The sequence below is a fragment of the Artibeus jamaicensis genome, unplaced genomic scaffold, assembly GCF_021234435.1.
Source record: "Artibeus jamaicensis isolate MK-2021 breed Jamaican fruit bat unplaced genomic scaffold, CSHL_Jam_final contig_233, whole genome shotgun sequence".
Lineage (NCBI taxonomy): Eukaryota > Metazoa > Chordata > Mammalia > Chiroptera > Phyllostomidae > Artibeus > Artibeus jamaicensis.
Genome location: NW_026521486.1, coordinates 3197108 through 3212741, shown reverse-complemented (window position 1 = coordinate 3212741; position 15634 = coordinate 3197108). Strand labels below are relative to the sequence as shown.

At 61.2% G+C, this 15634-nt stretch overlaps 1 protein-coding gene across 1 annotated transcript; it reads right to left on the bottom strand.

The window, feature by feature from the left end:
- PNPLA5 (patatin like phospholipase domain containing 5) lies at positions 1 to 9444 on the bottom strand. Its single transcript, XM_053662272.1, has 8 exons — positions 9252 to 9444; positions 8649 to 8881; positions 6864 to 6929; positions 6406 to 6615; positions 5178 to 5238; positions 3900 to 4085; positions 2065 to 2197; positions 1 to 121 (listed from the first exon to the last, which is right to left on the bottom strand). Exons 1-8 carry the CDS (start codon positions 9442 to 9444, stop codon positions 1 to 3), a joined length of 1203 nt encoding a protein of 400 aa, XP_053518247.1.
- Between the last annotated feature and the right edge of the window lie 6190 nt (positions 9445 to 15634).

Sequence of the window (15634 nt, the reverse complement as noted above, 5' to 3'; positions counted from 1 at the left end):
TCACCTGACCAGCCCGAGGAGCTGGTCCTTTGTCCTGGAGTAGACCCCGAGGGCCGAGCTCCTCAGCCAGCCCTGCATCCACCACAAGTCGGCCAGCATGTCGGGCAGCCACACCACCAACCTGGAGGGACGGCACCAGCTTTGGGGTGGGATCAAGGAATGTGCAGGGGTATCGGTTCCACCGCAGGGCAGCTTGGACTCGGGAGGCTCTGAACTGGTGGGAGTGGCCAGGCCCTTAGGGAGGACTCCACAGGGCACAGGAGGAAAGCCCAGGGGGAGGAAGGGCGGGGCTCTGGGCTGGGCTGGTTCGGGGTGCCACCTAGTCCCACTGCTCAGCCGCTGTGTGACCTGGGCTGGCAGGGAGCCTCTCTGGGCGTGGGCTTTCTCACCTGCCAAGTAAGGACAGTCACCTGGCCTGCGGTTCCCACCTCCTCCCTCTCTCTGTCCCTTCCTCTCATCCCCCCAGACCAGCTCACCACTGCACACCCCTGTACGCACTCTCCTTCCAGCAGCCAGTGACAGTCCTGAAGCATGCAGCCCAGCCAGCCCCCTGCTGTCACCCGCCTGCGCCCCCACCTGAGCCCTGAGTGGCAGCAGGGGGCCAGCTACCCACCCATGGCTGAGAGCGAGTGGCGGGCACCTTCTCAGATGCACAGGACACTGCAGGGCCTCACCCCTCCCCGCCACCGTAACACCCTTAGAGGGGCTTCTAAACCAGGCCCTCAACTGGGCAGGTGGTCCGCAGTGCACTGCCACAGCGAGACAAGCCGATGGTCACCTCCCTTGTTCTGGACCTTATGCCTCTGTTACTGCACCCCCGTGTCAGCCGCAGAACACACGGAGCAGAACTCCCTGGGCTGGGCAGGCCTCCCCGTCGGCGTTCAGACGGGGATTTCTTTTTAACTGAAAAGGCCAGAATGTGCCTTTGTCCTTGTTGATTTCAGCCTGTGATTGAGTGTGACAGCTCAGCGTGAGCCCGGCCAGTTGGCCCAGAGCTCGCCCCCAGCTCCAGGGCACCAACAACTTAAACCGCAGGGCCGACTCCCGTCATCAGCTCAACATGGAGCGGGTCAGAGACCTGTGGCCACTGTCACAGGCCCTCCTCCAGGGAAGAGAGAGTTTTTAAAAGGTCAGATCTCCCATGACACCACGGCCACCCTTGGCTGCCTCCCTGCCACTGTTGGGATGGAGACCACACTCCACACAAGGCCGCAGGGCCCCGCATGTCCAGTCCCGTCCGCCTCCCCAGCGCCGTCTTGGACAGCGCTCAGCCTCAAGTCTCCAGCCGCACTGCCTCCCTCTCTAGTCCTCAAACGATCCTTCCTCCCTTCTGCCCCTGGACCTTTGCACGTGCTATTCCATCCCTCTAAAATGCTTTTCCCTCCCTCTTTGCTTAGTGGACTCTTATTCATCCTTCGGGTTATAGATCAAAAGTTGCCTCCTCTGGGCAGCCTTCCCTGCCAGGTAGCCCCCAGTGGAAGCCATCACGGTTCACAGCCGGGGCAGACACCAGAGGTGAGCTCTGGGCAGATCCGTGATTACACGCATGGGTGTGTGACGACTTGTGCGCCATCCGACTCCACAGGGCCATGCTCTGGGTGTGGCTCAGGGCTGCCTCCCCAGCCTCCAGTCAGGGCCCAGCCTCTCGAAAGCCCTTGATACCTGGTGCCTGAGTAGATGAAGGGCAACGCGGAGGGATCTGTTAGTCGGCAGTTACAATGGTTAGTGAGGCCTGAACCACAGCCAGCCTGCCATGGAAGAGCCTTGTTTTATACAAAAGGAGTCTGAGGCCCAGAGAGGTCAAGAGACCTGGCCCAGGCCACACAGCAAGTCTGAGCCAGTCCAGCCCCTAGGGGTATTTTCAAAGCCAGCACACGGTCTCTGAGGCTCTGCTTGGTGGAGCAACAGGCCACAGGTCCTAGAGACCAGTGCGGGGCCCCCACTTGATCACGGCCGCTACACTGCCCCCCACCAGTCCCCTGAGACCCCTCTGCGTCATTCAGCCAACACCAGGCAGCCCAGTGCGCCAGCTGCTTCCCCTCCCGGCCCCCTGCCCGGGCTCACCTTCTGCTCCGGAAGTAGGCGTACTCGAAGGGCAGCGTGCAGGGCAGCAGCAGGTACGTCAGCACCCTCCCGGGCCTCGACCGGCGGAAGCGGGCCCAGGGCCTGGGGTCCCTCACACAGGTTTTCTTCAGTGCTGCAGGAGAAGCCGGAGCGTGCCCACCCGCCCCTCAGGCCAGCTCCCTCCCCGCCTCGCACAGTCCGCACAAACAGCCCAGACCCAGCCCCTACTGTGAGCTGGCGGCGGCCAGGCCTCAGCTTGAGCTCTCTCAGTACTGCCCCTGAGATGGGCAGGGTGTGCCCCTTTCATGGAAGAGGAGACAGGTGCAGAGTGGAGAGGTGACCTGCCCGAAGGCCATCGCCAGGCAGCTGCGGGCTGGATGGGCCCAAAGCCTCCTCGGACTCCTCCAGCTCCCCACCACGGCCCTCCAGCCCTGGGAACCACCCAGGGTGAGGCGGGTGCCCACGCCGCACCTCCCTGGGTAATGGGAACCATTAGTGTTATCACCCTCAGCAGTGGAAGCAGCTGGGGCCAGAATGACCATTTCCGAGCCCTTCATCCCCTCAATCACCCAGAATGGAAAGGACCCACTTCCAGGCTGGGGGCAGAGCCAGAGCCCGAATTCCCGCCCCAGACCAGGGCAGCCATGCACACGCCCCCAAGCCAACTCTGGTCGGTGCTCCTAGAGACAGACCCTGGGAGCATTCACAGAAACAGTCCGGAGACACAGCTCCCAGCTGACCTGACGCTTGTCCTAAGACACGCCCCCTCCCTTCCCCAGGCCTTGGTTGTTTCCCCTGTAACAGCCGGACCTGTGTCCCTGGGCTGGCAGGCGAGGATTAAGGGATGCCTGTAAGGGCCAGGCCATGCCAGGCCAGATGCTGGGCGCTGCCCCATCAAAGAGGCGGCTCTCCGGCGCCCCCGTGTGGCGACAGCGATGCTGCCAGGGCTACCGAGCACCCAGCTTGGACCTCAGGCTCAGAGCACATCCAAGTCCCCTGTGGTCTCCAGCGCTGAGAGAGCCACCCCCACCCCCTCACCCACCTCGAGGTCCCTGCTCTGGCCTCACCACTATCATCTCTCCCCCAGCCTCCTGCCTCTCAGCCTGCCCCCCAGCCAGGTGCAGCCACGGGCCGAGTGCAGAGTCGCAGGGAAAAATGCAACGGAGGGGTCGCCCCAGGAAACCCCACCGGGCTGCATCCCTCCTCTAGGCCGCCTTCCCGAGGCTCCCAGCGGCCTCTGCTCAACTGCGCGACCTGCCCCTCAATCACCCCTCAACCGCCGCGGCGGGGGCCCCTCCTCCACACCCCCGCCCCGACAGTGCATGTCCTGCACCTGCTGCACGCCTGTGGGGCCCTGTGCTTTCCTGTCATTTTGACTGTGACCTTTAGGTCGCCGAGCAGAACTCCCGGTTCTGCCCTTTGTAGGTCACTTAGCCTCTCTGCTGTCCTTTCCACACCTGTACAAGGGGGACAACTCAGGACCCTCCTTAGAGGACAAGAGGAGTCCAGGCTTGCCGCATGTGTCCCTCATAGGTCCCTCAGTGCCCCCTGCCTCTTCCTGGACAGTGGGCAAAGGCCTGGCTTTCCTGGGCACAGACTTGGGTTCCAGTCCCCCGGGGGACCCTGCTGAGTCCCTTCCCATCTCGAGGCTTCAGTTTCCTCAACACTGAAATGGGGAGAGAAACGCCCCAGGCCCCAGTCACGGCAACGGGTGACTGACATGCAGGTGGGGCCCCCTGGCACCACGCCTGGCACTTAGTGGGTCCTCAGAAAGAGAAGCATCTACAGAGCAGGGACCTGCTTGGTGAGAAAGGGGAGGAAGAAAGGGGCAGTACCAGCCTCCAGCTCCGGTGAGACCTGCTCGAAGTCGGGCACGTCCTTGACCAGCACGTTGGGCACTGTCCAGTTGAGCGACAGGCCTGCCTTCTGGCCTCTGTCATGACCCGTGTCCCGGGTCCCCAGAGCTGGGGACGGAGCCTCCTTAGACACCAACGTCCACAGCACCGGTTCCTTGGTAAGTCCTGGGTCAGGCAAGAGGAGGGACAGTGACCCCCTGTCTGCACTCTGCACTGCTCAGCGCCCACTCAGTGCCGGGCACCTGCTTGTCACGGGGTGAACCCAGGGCTCATCCCAAATGACCCTTCCCACGCCCCCCGCTGCTCCCCGTCTCCGGGGCAGCCTCATTTTCTCTTCCTGTCTCTTCTTTGAATTTTTCCTGTTCACGTTCTGGAGGTTAGTCGGAACCCTGAAGACCCAGTCTGGGGTTCAACTCTCGGCCCTGCCACCTGTTAGCTGTGTGACCTAACGGCTCCCTGCCTCAGTTTCCCTCTCTGTTTACCAGGGGAGGGAAAACCTGCCCTGTGTGCTTTTCTGAGACTCACATGAGTAACTAGAGCTGAAGCCGGGTCTTGGCGCGTGGCCGGTGCTCAGCAAATACATTCTCGATGCTGTGTGTTTGGGGCCATCCCTGGGGGCAACGGTCAAGGTCATGAATTTTGGGGCCAGACAACCTGTGTTCAAATCCCAGCTCTAGCACTTTGAAGAGCATTGCCCCATGGGGTGACATCCGAGCCCTCTCTGGCCCACCCAGTGCCCTGTGAACACACACACACACACACACTCACACACTCACACACACTCACACCTGCAGCCACACTGTTATGTTCCTTCAAGGTCTGTTCCTTCACTCTCATGCTTCTCTGACTAGACTCTCCTCTTCCTTTCCATCTTCAGCCCTTCAGACTCTCCCTCACTAGACAAAATCCAGCTTACCTGTCACCACCTCCAGGAAGCCCTCCTTGCCCACTCCACCCCCCACCCCCAGGCTGGGTCAGGTACCACCTCTGGGCTCCCACAGCCCCGAGCATTCCTCCGTCTCTCAGGGGAGATGTCACTCTCTGGATCTGTCCCCCTGAACCAGGCAGTGGGCAGCTCGAGAGCAGGACACGTGTGCGAGTCCTCCCTGGGCACCCAACTCAGGCCAAGCACAGAGCAGATGCTGAGGAAGAGAATAAGTGAGCCGAGGCCCATAAGACTTCAAGTGCCCAGGAGCCAGGATGTACCTAGCGCTTGCCGGGGGTGTAACCCTGGCTGCTGTGGCGACTGTCACCTACCACGTCTCTCCAGGAACCTCAGGGTGTCCAGGTAGCCTTGCCTGCAGTAGTGAGCCACTACCTGCCAACACACAGGGCGGGGTGGGCTGAGGAAGGCCTGGACTGCCCCTCGAGCTGGTGGTCACAGGCCAGAGACCTGTCTTCAACTGGAAGGGATTCCAGCCTATACTTCCCAAGGGACCTCTCAGCGAGATTCAAGGACCCCAAGGGGGGCCCAGCAGTGGGTGGGGGGCCAGAGACGGCAGCTGGGACAGATCTGCAGCCTCCTCCACGACTCCCTGGCTGGGGGCTCCTGCTCCAGCCCCCACCCCCCACCTAAGTTTCTGCCTCTGGCCCAGGGCACCTAGGTTGATGGGTGGGGGCCCTCTCTGCCCCGGTCTTCAGTCCTGGAAGCAGCCTGAGACCTCAGAGGGGCCCTGGAGCCCATGCCCCTCTGTCTCGGTCAGAGCCCCCGGCGCGGGGAAAGGGCACCTGCGGGCGGAGAGGAGCTCTGCCTTCCCTGGCCTCGAGGCCTCCGGGCAGCGAAGCCCCCTTTCTGAGCGCCGCGGTCTCCGGGGCTAGGAGAGGGGCCGGTGTGCTCGCCCCTCCTCTGGAGGATAGTGGGGAGGAGCCAGGCCGGGCCATTCGCTGCAAGGTTCTGGGACAGGGCCAAGGGCAGGGCTAAGGCCGGAGCAGACTGTTAGGGTGGCACACTGTTACCAAATCACCTGTTTTCCAGAAATACCGAGGGGCCAAAAACCAGGCAGTGCTGGTCTGCCGTTCGCCTTTTTCTGAGCCTGTGCCTCGCCTCCACACAGAGGGCCCATCGGGCCACAGTCCAGGGCAGCAGCCAGCAGCGTGGGCCCGGCTGGCTGAGGGTCTGAGCCCCGGCTTGGCAATGTCCAGGCTGCGTGGGTCTGAACAAGTCACTTAACCCCTCTGAGCCCGTATCAGAGACCCCGACCAGGAGGAGCGCTGGCAGAGGCCCCGCTGCAGCCCAGGGTCGGTGGTGTCAGCCTGAGGGCGTTGCCATCACCTGGGGCCCGCCTAACTCCATGTGCGCTGGGGAAGGCACTGAGGGCACAGCTTGGGCTCCAGGCTGCGGGTTCGAGAACTTGGCAGTAAGGCTCGGGACCTGTGTCCTAACGGCCCTGAGGCTTTGGGGAGGGTTCCCGGTCTGCCCCACCGGGCCCTGTATCGCGGCCGAGGCTCTCACACCTTCCAGATTGGGCACTGGGGCCAGACCTACCTCAGGGTCGGGGTTCAGGAGGCTGGAGACGCCCAGGAATAAGTTCGTGCTGGAGATCTGGAAGCTGGCGTTGAAGGTGTTTAGCTCAAAAAAGCTTGCTGAGGTGCTCTGGGGGCAGATGTCCACAGTCCCAGTGAAGGGCGACACGGTGATGGTGGAGGGGTCATCCGCAAAGGGCACGTTGTTGCTCAGGGCCCCGTCGATGTAGCGCTGTGGCGGGGTGCACGGCCCTGTCCTCAGGGTGCCTGCCCCCCTCCCACACCGCCACGGAGCCACCCGCCAAAAGTGGGCTGCAGCTGGTGACCCTGTGGCTGCCCCTGACTCACCGGGTCCGTTCTAGCCCGGGATGCCCTGAGCACCCCAGGACCAAGGGGAAAGCAGGCACACAGAAGGTGCTCAAGAAATGCAGGTGCCCCCCACTCACACCCCTCTTACCCGTGGGTGCCTCGGCCACTTACCTCCCCTCTGAACTCGGGGGGGATCAGCCCGCAGTAGAAAGGAAAGTACAGGGAGCACACCAAGGCCTGAGAAGACAGGAGTCAGTGGGCACCTCTGTTCACACTCTTCACGTTCAGAACCTGCTCCAAGCGCCCCGTCTAACCCCAGGGTAGCCCACGAGGTGGCTGTTACTTGTCCAGCGTCCAGGGGAGGGCACTGAGGCTCACGGAGGCATCAGGTCCCAGCCGTGTTCTCAGAGCAGAGAAAGAATCGGAACCCAGGCCCATCTCGACATCCACCCCCACTCCCTGTGGACAGGACCCTTGTGGACTTGGGGCTGCTACGAGGACGTCTTTCTTCAAGGGCAAACAGAGGCACCAAGTGCTGCTTCTCCACCAGTCTGGCAGGAATGCTCCTCCGAGAACCGAGGGGCATCCCCCAACTCGCTTTCCCGTGGACACTCGCTCCGACCGATGCTCCTGGGCTTCCCTGCCCACCTAGAATGCACGGCCTGTGCCTCCCCAGGGAGGCTTGGACCCGGGCGGCAATGGCAAGCCCCTGACGCAGCCCCTGACGCTATTGGTGTTGAGGTCATTCCCCGCCGGAGAGCATGGGAGCGCTGTCCTGAGCATTGAAGGGTGTGTACTGTGACCTCTATCCACTGCATGCTGGTCGTCTACACACGTGCACACATGCACACACACACGCAGTCAGGACACAGAACACTGTCTCCAGCTCGGCTACATGGCCCCCAGGGGAACATCAGTCTCGCTGAGAACCACTGACCTAGGGCTTGCCAAACTCGAAGAACAGAGAGCCTTGGTCTCCCAGAGCCCTTAGAAACATCCTTCCAGTCCTTTCTGGGAGACGCAGAACCTATCCTGGCTCTTCTGCATCCCGGACCCCAGTCTGGGTGGAAGGCGCAGACCCCAAAGGGGAGGGTGCGCAAAGCTGCGATGCAGGGAAGCACAGGTGTCCCAGCTCAGGCCTCAAGGGCACCCCCACCTCCAGTCCCGGCCCCCTTTCCTCCACCAGGCGGCTCTCTGTCACACCCTCCTCTTATTCCAATACTGGATCTGTTCTTAATTCATGGCAGATGTGGCTGTTGTCTGACCCCACACACGGCAGACTAGGAGCCCCAAAATTTAGGCAGCATTTTGGCCTGCATTGTTCCCTGCTCACAGCCACAGTGACCGGCACTTACAGATGTTCAGTAAATATCTGCCCGCTGCATCAGAAAGCACCTGGAGCCCTGACCAGGGTCGCTCAGTGGGTCGGGCATCGTCCGGCAATGCAAAAGGTCGCCAGTTCGATTCCCAGTCAGGGCATGTGCCCGAGTTGTGGGCTTGGTGCCCAGTCGGGGCACCTAGGAGAGGCAACCGATCAACCGATCCATGTCTCTCTCTCACATCGATGTTTCTCTCCCTCTCTCCCTCCCCTCTCTTCTCTCTAAAGATAAATTAATAAACTCTAAAAATGCAGGACCAGGGTGTGTTAGGGGCTGGCAGGCACCCCTCTGGAAAGAGCAGCCCTGTGGGGGGCTCTGACTGAAAAAGCCTGACCTTTCCCCTCCCCAACCACATGCCCTCTGTGTGCCCCTGGGGGCCCCCACTGCAAGCTGGGAGGTCTCCGTGCTCAGCTGGGCACCCCTGCTGCGCCTCAACTCCCTCATTTGTAAACAAACAGGGGCTTCGACACCCCCACCCTACAGCTGCACCTGCCCCTGGGAAGTGCCCAGAAGTCCCTCGGGCAGGAGGTGGAGCCACCCAACTGCCACCAGACCCTGGGGCCCACCATGTGCTCACCTGGATGACCTCGTCGCGGCTGGCAAAGTCCATGGCGATGAAGTTGTGGCCATCAGCCCAGCGGGTCAGCGAGATGCCCAGCCGCTGGGAGACCAGGGTGTGAATGTTGTCGGGCAGGATGCACTGCAGCTGCTCCTTGATGTGCTCAATGGGCGCGAAGGCGGGGTGGAAGGTGCCCAGGCTCAGCTGCTCGGCCCGCTTGGCCAGGGACAGGAGGTAGAAGCAGCACCGTTCTGCAAGCACAGGGGCAGGGACCTCAGCCACCAGGGCGCTGCCGGCGGCAGGCTTGACTTCCCTCCAGCTGCGAGGGACTGGAGGGTCCTCCCTTCTCCCCCTCAGGTGTGTGCCCAGCCCTGCGTCTTGTCCCGAGTGACCTTGGGAACAGTCTTCCCGGCCCTGAGCCTCCGACCCGGCTTCCGTGGAGTGGGGTAACTGTAGCCACGCGTTCGCAGGGCTCTCATGAGGCTTAAGGAGGAGGATGCGGGGTGTCAAGACGGTGGGCCGAGCGCCAAGCTCAGGGCCCTGGAACACCCCTGCCTCCTCAGCCATCGCCCCCCACCCCACGTCCGAATCGGCTTCTGCTGGGGCTGTCCCCGGACGCACCGGTGGGCATGTCTATGAGGAGGCAAATGGCGGCGAGGGCCCCGGAGGAGGAACCGTAGACGCGGCGGGCACCCCGGAGGAGGCGCGGGGCGCGCTCCCGCAGGCAGTGGGTCACGCCCACGTGGTAGAGGCCCAGGAAGCCCGCGCCGCTGAAGGACAGGTCCCAGCTGCCCTCCTCCTCGAAGCAGCTCATGTCGTGGGGCCGGGGCCGGGGCAGGGTCGAAACCGGGCTGGGAACCGGGGTCAGTGGCGGACGCTGCCGAGATGGGGCGCAGGAGGTGGAAGGCTCCCGGGCTGAATGAGGCGAGGCCCAGAAGGGAAGCCGTGGCGGGAGAGCCCTGGCCCCGCCCCTGAGCCCTGTGTGGTCCCCGGGCTGCGTCCACTGTTGCCCCAGCCAATGAGGTCCCGGGTCTGAGGCCGCCCCCTCCCTCTCCTCCAGGTGAACCCCAGGTGTGTCCCAGAAAAGTGCCAGCACCGCCCCCACGTGCTCGTCCTGGGCCAGCAACTGGCCGCAGGTGACTGGGCTGCGGGGGAAATGGGACCAACTCTTGGTCGCATCCCTGGTAGTCTTGAAGGAAGCTTTATTCCTGACCTCAAATGACAGCAGAGAAAACGGAGGGCGGGGGCGTTGGGGGTGTTGTGAAAGCTAGGAAGTGGCGGAGCGGGACCCACAACACCTGGTCTTTGGGATCAAAGCGGATTTAATTCTGCAGCAGGTGAGCTGGCCGGCTGGGGGCCCAGGGAGAGCTGTGGGAGGCATGGAATCCGGGCTGCGGACTCTGCAGTGGATGGAGCGTCAGCCTGCGAACCAAGGGGTCCGGGTTGGGGTCCCGGTTGGATTCCCCGGTCAGGGCACATGCCTGGGTTGTGGGCCAGGTTCCCCACTAGGGGGCGCACAAGAGGCAACCACACATTGATGCTTCTCTCCCTCTTTCTCCCTCCCTTCCCTTCTGTCTCTAAAAATAAGTACATCTTTACAAAAAGAAATTAACACAAGAATCACGTAACAGTACAAGAGTAAACTGTTCCGCCTGCCACTCTGTCCACCCTCAGGCTACAGACAGAGGGACTGCAGGCACCGACCTCCACTTTCTGCAGCGGTTCAGGACGGCAGTCCTGAAGCTGTTTTCCGTGGTGCGTAGGAATGAGCCGAAGAAAATGTACGGAGGGGAACGGAAGTCGGGTTCCGGGCAGAGGAACGAGTCACAAAGGTGGGAAGGCCAGAGTGAACCCTGCACGGGCATTGAGGGATCAGAGAAGCTCGTGGGTGTGGCTCTGCTGGTTGATTACTCTCAAGGCCATTTGTTTCCATTTGGCAGCTCTGCCCTCTGACCCCGTCCGGAAGGAAAAACACCCGGAAGGCAGGAGCGAGCGTGTGCACACCAAGATCTCGGTTTTCTAAACGCCTCTCCAAGCAAAAAGGAAACGCTGGGGAGGGGGCAGGACGACTGTGGACTCCAGCCGGACGGGCGTGAGAGGAGCCCCGGGCATCTTATGCTGAAAGCAAGTCTTTAAGAAATGAGGAGGCTTGTCAAAAGGTTACAGGAGCCAGGTTGGAGGGGGCTTCACTGGCCACATCTGGGACCATGTGAGCATCCAGACAGACCATTTTAATAACAGAATGTCCACGGACTGAGACAGAGCCTGTGAGTCCACCAAGGGGGTAGATGAACAGGTACATGGAGAAAGCCCAGCTCTGCCGCATGTAAACGCTCAGTCACCTTTGCAGAAAACAGAGAATCATTCTGTGAGATTCTCAGGGATAATGGATTTGACCAACAGTCATCAACAGAGGCCAAATCTGGTGGGAAGCGGGAACAGGGCATTTACAGAGTTTCCAAGTAACCCCCCTCACATTTGCTATTCGTTTCAAAAGTTAAAAAAAAAAAAAAAGCACATTATAGTGGATTAACCTTGCAAATACAGCCATACCCAAGTATCAAAGTCATTGTCCCCAATAACAGGACAGACTGACATTGCATGCCTCCAGGTCGGATCCCCTAAGAACACGGGAACGACAGAATAAGGACCCTCTGAAGGAGGCAAGATGCCCAGAATCCAAGAATGTGTTATCTTACATGCCAAAAGGTCTTCGCGGATGGGATTAAATTAAGGACCTTAACCCTGGCCAAGTGGCTCAGTACGTTGGAGCACTGCCCCATACACGGAAAGTTTGTGGGTTCAATCCTTTATCAGGGCACATGCAGGAGGCAACCAGTTGATGTCTCTCCCTCTCTCTCTCAGATCGATACACACACCCTCAGGTAAGATTATTCTGGGCTGCCTTCGTGGGCCTGTCATTGAAAGGCGCCTTTACCAGTACAAGAGGGAGGCGGAGGAGTTAGAGACTCAAAGATGCTACAGTGCTAACTTTGAAGACGAAGGAAGAGGCCATGAGCCAAGGAATGTAGGTGTCGCTCAAAGGCAGGGAGGGGGTTCTTCTCCCTAAAGTCTCCGGAAGGAACACGGCCCACCCGCCGCTTTGAGTTTAACTCCGTGGACCCGTTTTAGACTCCTGGCCTCCCAGACCATAAAGCAGTAAGTCTGTGTTTTTCTGAGCCACGTGGCCTGTGGTCATTTGTTACAACTGCCACAGGAAACCCAGACACGCCACTGCTGTAGCATTCCTGACGGAAATGGCTGACTTGGGTGGTATTGTGAGGGACTATTTAGGGCATTAAGTTAGATTAAGGGACATTCTGCTAATAACTTGCCTGTACTCTTGAAAAAAAAAAAAAACATTCCCTCCCTGCCCCCAGCTCCTGCCTGCATCCCGGCTGCCGCACCTGGCTCCGGATGGGCCAGGATCTCGCAGAGGGGCTTCCCGCAGAGCCCAGGGCCCAGGTCTGAGAACTGGACTCCAGGCCACCAGACTCCCAGAGCGGACACTGCTGAGACAAGCCGCTATGTCTCTCTGGGTCTCGGTCCCCCCACCTGTAAGTCGGGAAATGGATGTGCAGCAGTCGACTGCAGACCACACTCACACACACACACACACACGCCCTGGGGCATCCTCTGGCCATTGCCATTGCCCACGGACTGAGAAAATACTTCATGGCTGAGAGTTGCGATGGACTCAGTGATACTTTGGGAAATAGCGAGCAGTTTATCGGTCACAGCAAACACTAGAACACATTTGTCCCTATCTGTGCAAAGCCTCTTTGCCCACGACACAGGCTCACAGAGCCCGGGCAGGGCCCCGCTGATCGGCAATGCCTGGCGTGGAGCCTGGTGCGCAGGAGCTGATCACATTGTGCCAATGACATTGACGGCCGACAGGCAGGCCCTGGGCTTGGGTCCAACTCCAAAGGAGGGAGGTGGGCACTGGGCTCAGAGAGCAGGCCCCAGTCCGACTCTCGGAAGCCAGGGAGTGACTTCCCACGGAGGGTTTAGAGGAAGTGTTCAGGCCACCAGCGCAGGCTTTGCTGGGAGACGCCTGGAATCCAAGCTACCCTGGACCGATGGGCCTGGAGGGGCCAGCAGAGATACTGGGTGTGCTCGGGGCGGAGAGAGATGGGAACCCAGACAGAGGGGCCCCCAAGAAGGGCAGGAGCGTGGGGCAGGGATGGCACCCCCAGGCTTCCTTCGGGACCCGAGGAGGAAGCCAAGGGTGGAAGGGCTTTAGAGGGCCTCTCCAGGGCCAGCCCCCGAGCCACGGTTTCCCAGCTCACTCTCCCAGTCCCGGGAAGCAGGATTTTGTGCCCGTTTTGTAGACAAAGGCACTGGACCCCAGAGACGCCAAGTGGCTTGTCGGAGCCACCCCACTTGTAAGGGCCAAGCCGGGGCAGAAGGCTGGGCCTCCCGACCCACGCTGACCCCAAACACTGACTCAGTCTACAAGGAAAGAGGGGCCAGCTCTTCACCTTGTCACCGAAACTCAGCCCTGGTTGTGACCCTGTTGACACCCACTGAGTGGCCGTGGTGTGGCAGGTGCCCTCAGGAGCAGCCAGGTTGGTGGGCAGATCCGCTGTGACAGCGACCGGACAGGCACGGACTTCCCCCCAGGGCGGCTCCCAGTGTGGGCCCGGCCCCGCCCCTGAGCCCCCTGGGGTGCCAGGTGCAGCTTCCTGCTCCCCTCACAACAGCTGGTGCGCGGACCTGGCCTCTGGACCAGGCCCGGCCTTGAAGAGGGGCCAGGAGCCACCCCCTCACCCCTGGTCCTGGTGACCCCAGGACGGGACAGCTGGGAGCTCAGGGAGAACAGTAACTGTCCCCTCCACCAATGAGACACCGAGGCAGCCATCCCTCCTTCCCCGGTCTAGTGTCCCTCCCACCCCGCCAAAGGGACTTAGGAAGGCTTACAAAATATATCCTGAATATGATGATTTTTTTCTTTTTTAATCCTCACTCAATTTTGATTTTAGAGAGAGAGGAAGGGAGGGGGAAAGAGAGAGAGAGAGAGAGACAGTGATCGGTTGCCTCCCGAACACAACCTGACTGGGGATCGAACCCCAAACCTGCGGGTGTGCTGGAGGACACTCCAACTGGCCAGAGCACTGTGATGTTTTTTAGTCTGGACAGAAATGGGACCAAGGGGGAAATCCCAGAGATGACATTGAAGTTGACCACGAGCTGCAGCCCAGGGGTGTGTGAGCTCGGTCCTCAGGACGGGGCACTTGAAACCCCTCGGCCAACCGGCCCCTGGCCCTCGTTTGGAAGGACTAAGTGTGGGGGAAGCAGGCAGGATCCCCTGGGAGACCCCAGAGGCAGGGGCTGGTTTAGGGAAGCGCAGTCTCCCGGGGAAGCCCAGGCTGGTCCTGGAGCCGCACCCTCTTCCCCACACCCCTCTCTCCCCTAAGTGTGTTCAGAGAATCTGTACGTGGGCTTCACTCCGGGCAGGTCAGGGAAGGCTGCCTTGAGGAGGAGTCCGGACAGGGCCTTGAAGGAAGAGCAGACTGGGGGAGGCAGAGACTCCGGGAGGGTATTCTAAGGACCCTGAGGTGGGGAAGCATGGGGTATGTCCTAGACTCGGTGTGGGTGGCAGGGTGGGGGGACCCATGGGGTAGAACAGAGGCCCTGCAGGGGAGAGATTCGAAATGCGGCTGGTGGAGGCAGGGGGCTCTAGCAGAGTGGATCGGGCCGGTGGGGTCCCAACCGGGTGCAGCAGCTGGGCCCGGGCCAAGTCAGAGCAGATGAGCACAGGGGCACTGGGCTCCTGACCCCACCCGGCCAGCCCTACCCCACCCACAGCACCCGCTCTGGGACCCCAGCCCCAGGGCCCTGGAAAGAAAGCAGGAAGGGGAGGCTCGGCTTGCCGGGCCGCGCAGCTGTCTCCAGCCTTTCTCACGCCCGGCCAGGGCGACAACAGGGCTCTGCAGGCCCGAATTCAAACCGGCCGCCCCTCGTTGAGCTGGTCTCCCCTCTGCGCTGCCTCCAAGGGGAAGGGCCTTGCAAACAGGTGGCGCTGGGTGGGGGTACCTCACTGAGCCCCTATCCCTGCCGTGGGGCTGCGCCGTGGGAGCCTGCCTTGGGAGGGTGTTTGGATACGGGAGCGAGACCGGCCAGGACAGAGCACTCTAAACGCTTTGGCCCTCCAGCCAATGGCACTGGTTTGGAAGGACTGTGTGCGGCTGAGGCAGGACCGCCTTTGCGAGTGGCAGAGGGGGCAGGGGCGGGCAGAGCCGGACCTCTGGGACAGCACCAGGTCACCGGGACCTTCTGGCCCCTGTGCTCTGCCAGGTGACTGCTCCGTGCAGCCAGGTGGCCACCCAGCCCCCATCGACAGGCTGCAGTAGTGTTTCCAGCACAGGACTCAGGAAAGCAAGGCTCCGCCTTCTACCCTGGCCTGGCCTTATGACCCCAGCCCCCCCCTCTACCTCCCCACCTGGGTTAGAAACTGAGCGTCCCTGGGCCGGCCTGGCGCTTGCCCTCACTCACCAGGCCCTCTTGGCTCTTCCCTCCCGCCTTGGGGCCTGGCAGGCCCATCAGCCCCATCGGCACCTGTCACCTGTAGCCACCAGCAACATCCTCCCCCAGCAGGTCTTTCCCACATACACTGCAGGTGGCCCCAATCCCCGGCTCCACGTCGCGTCACCCACGCAGGTGTAAGCCCAGCTCTCTGAGCCCACACTGCCCCCGAGGGCTTCCGGAGCCTCCTAGGTCACCACTCCCTCACCCTCTCTGGGTCTGTTTCCTCACCAGGGTGGGGCCGGGGCCGAGTGCACCTGCCTACCTCGCTGCCAGCAGGCACAGGCCTTCCAAATTATTGGATGAAACCCCACCTTCCAAGTGAGCGACTCAGGTCACACAGGAAAGACTGGGGAAGGAAGCCCTGGGTATTGTTTTATTTTTTGTTGCTTTAAGGTTATTTATTTATTTATGTTTAGACAGAGGGGAAGGGAGGGAGAAAGAGAGAGAGAAACATCAATGTGTGGCTGCCTCTC

What these genes read in the sequence shown, in the direction of transcription:
- PNPLA5 (XM_053662272.1), bottom strand. Translation starts at nt 9,444, where the DNA reads ATGAGCTGCTTCGAGGAGGAGGGCAGCTGGGACCTGTCCTTCAGCGGC. An exon ending in GCCGCGACGAGGTCATCCAG is followed by an intron (nt 6,930 to 8,648) that starts GTGAGCACATGG and finishes CTGTCTTCTCAG; the next exon opens with GCCTTGGTGTGCTCCCTGTA. An exon ending in CCCCCGAGTTCAGAGGGGAG is followed by an intron (nt 6,616 to 6,863) that starts GTAAGTGGCCGA and finishes ACCCCGCCACAG; the next exon opens with CGCTACATCGACGGGGCCCT.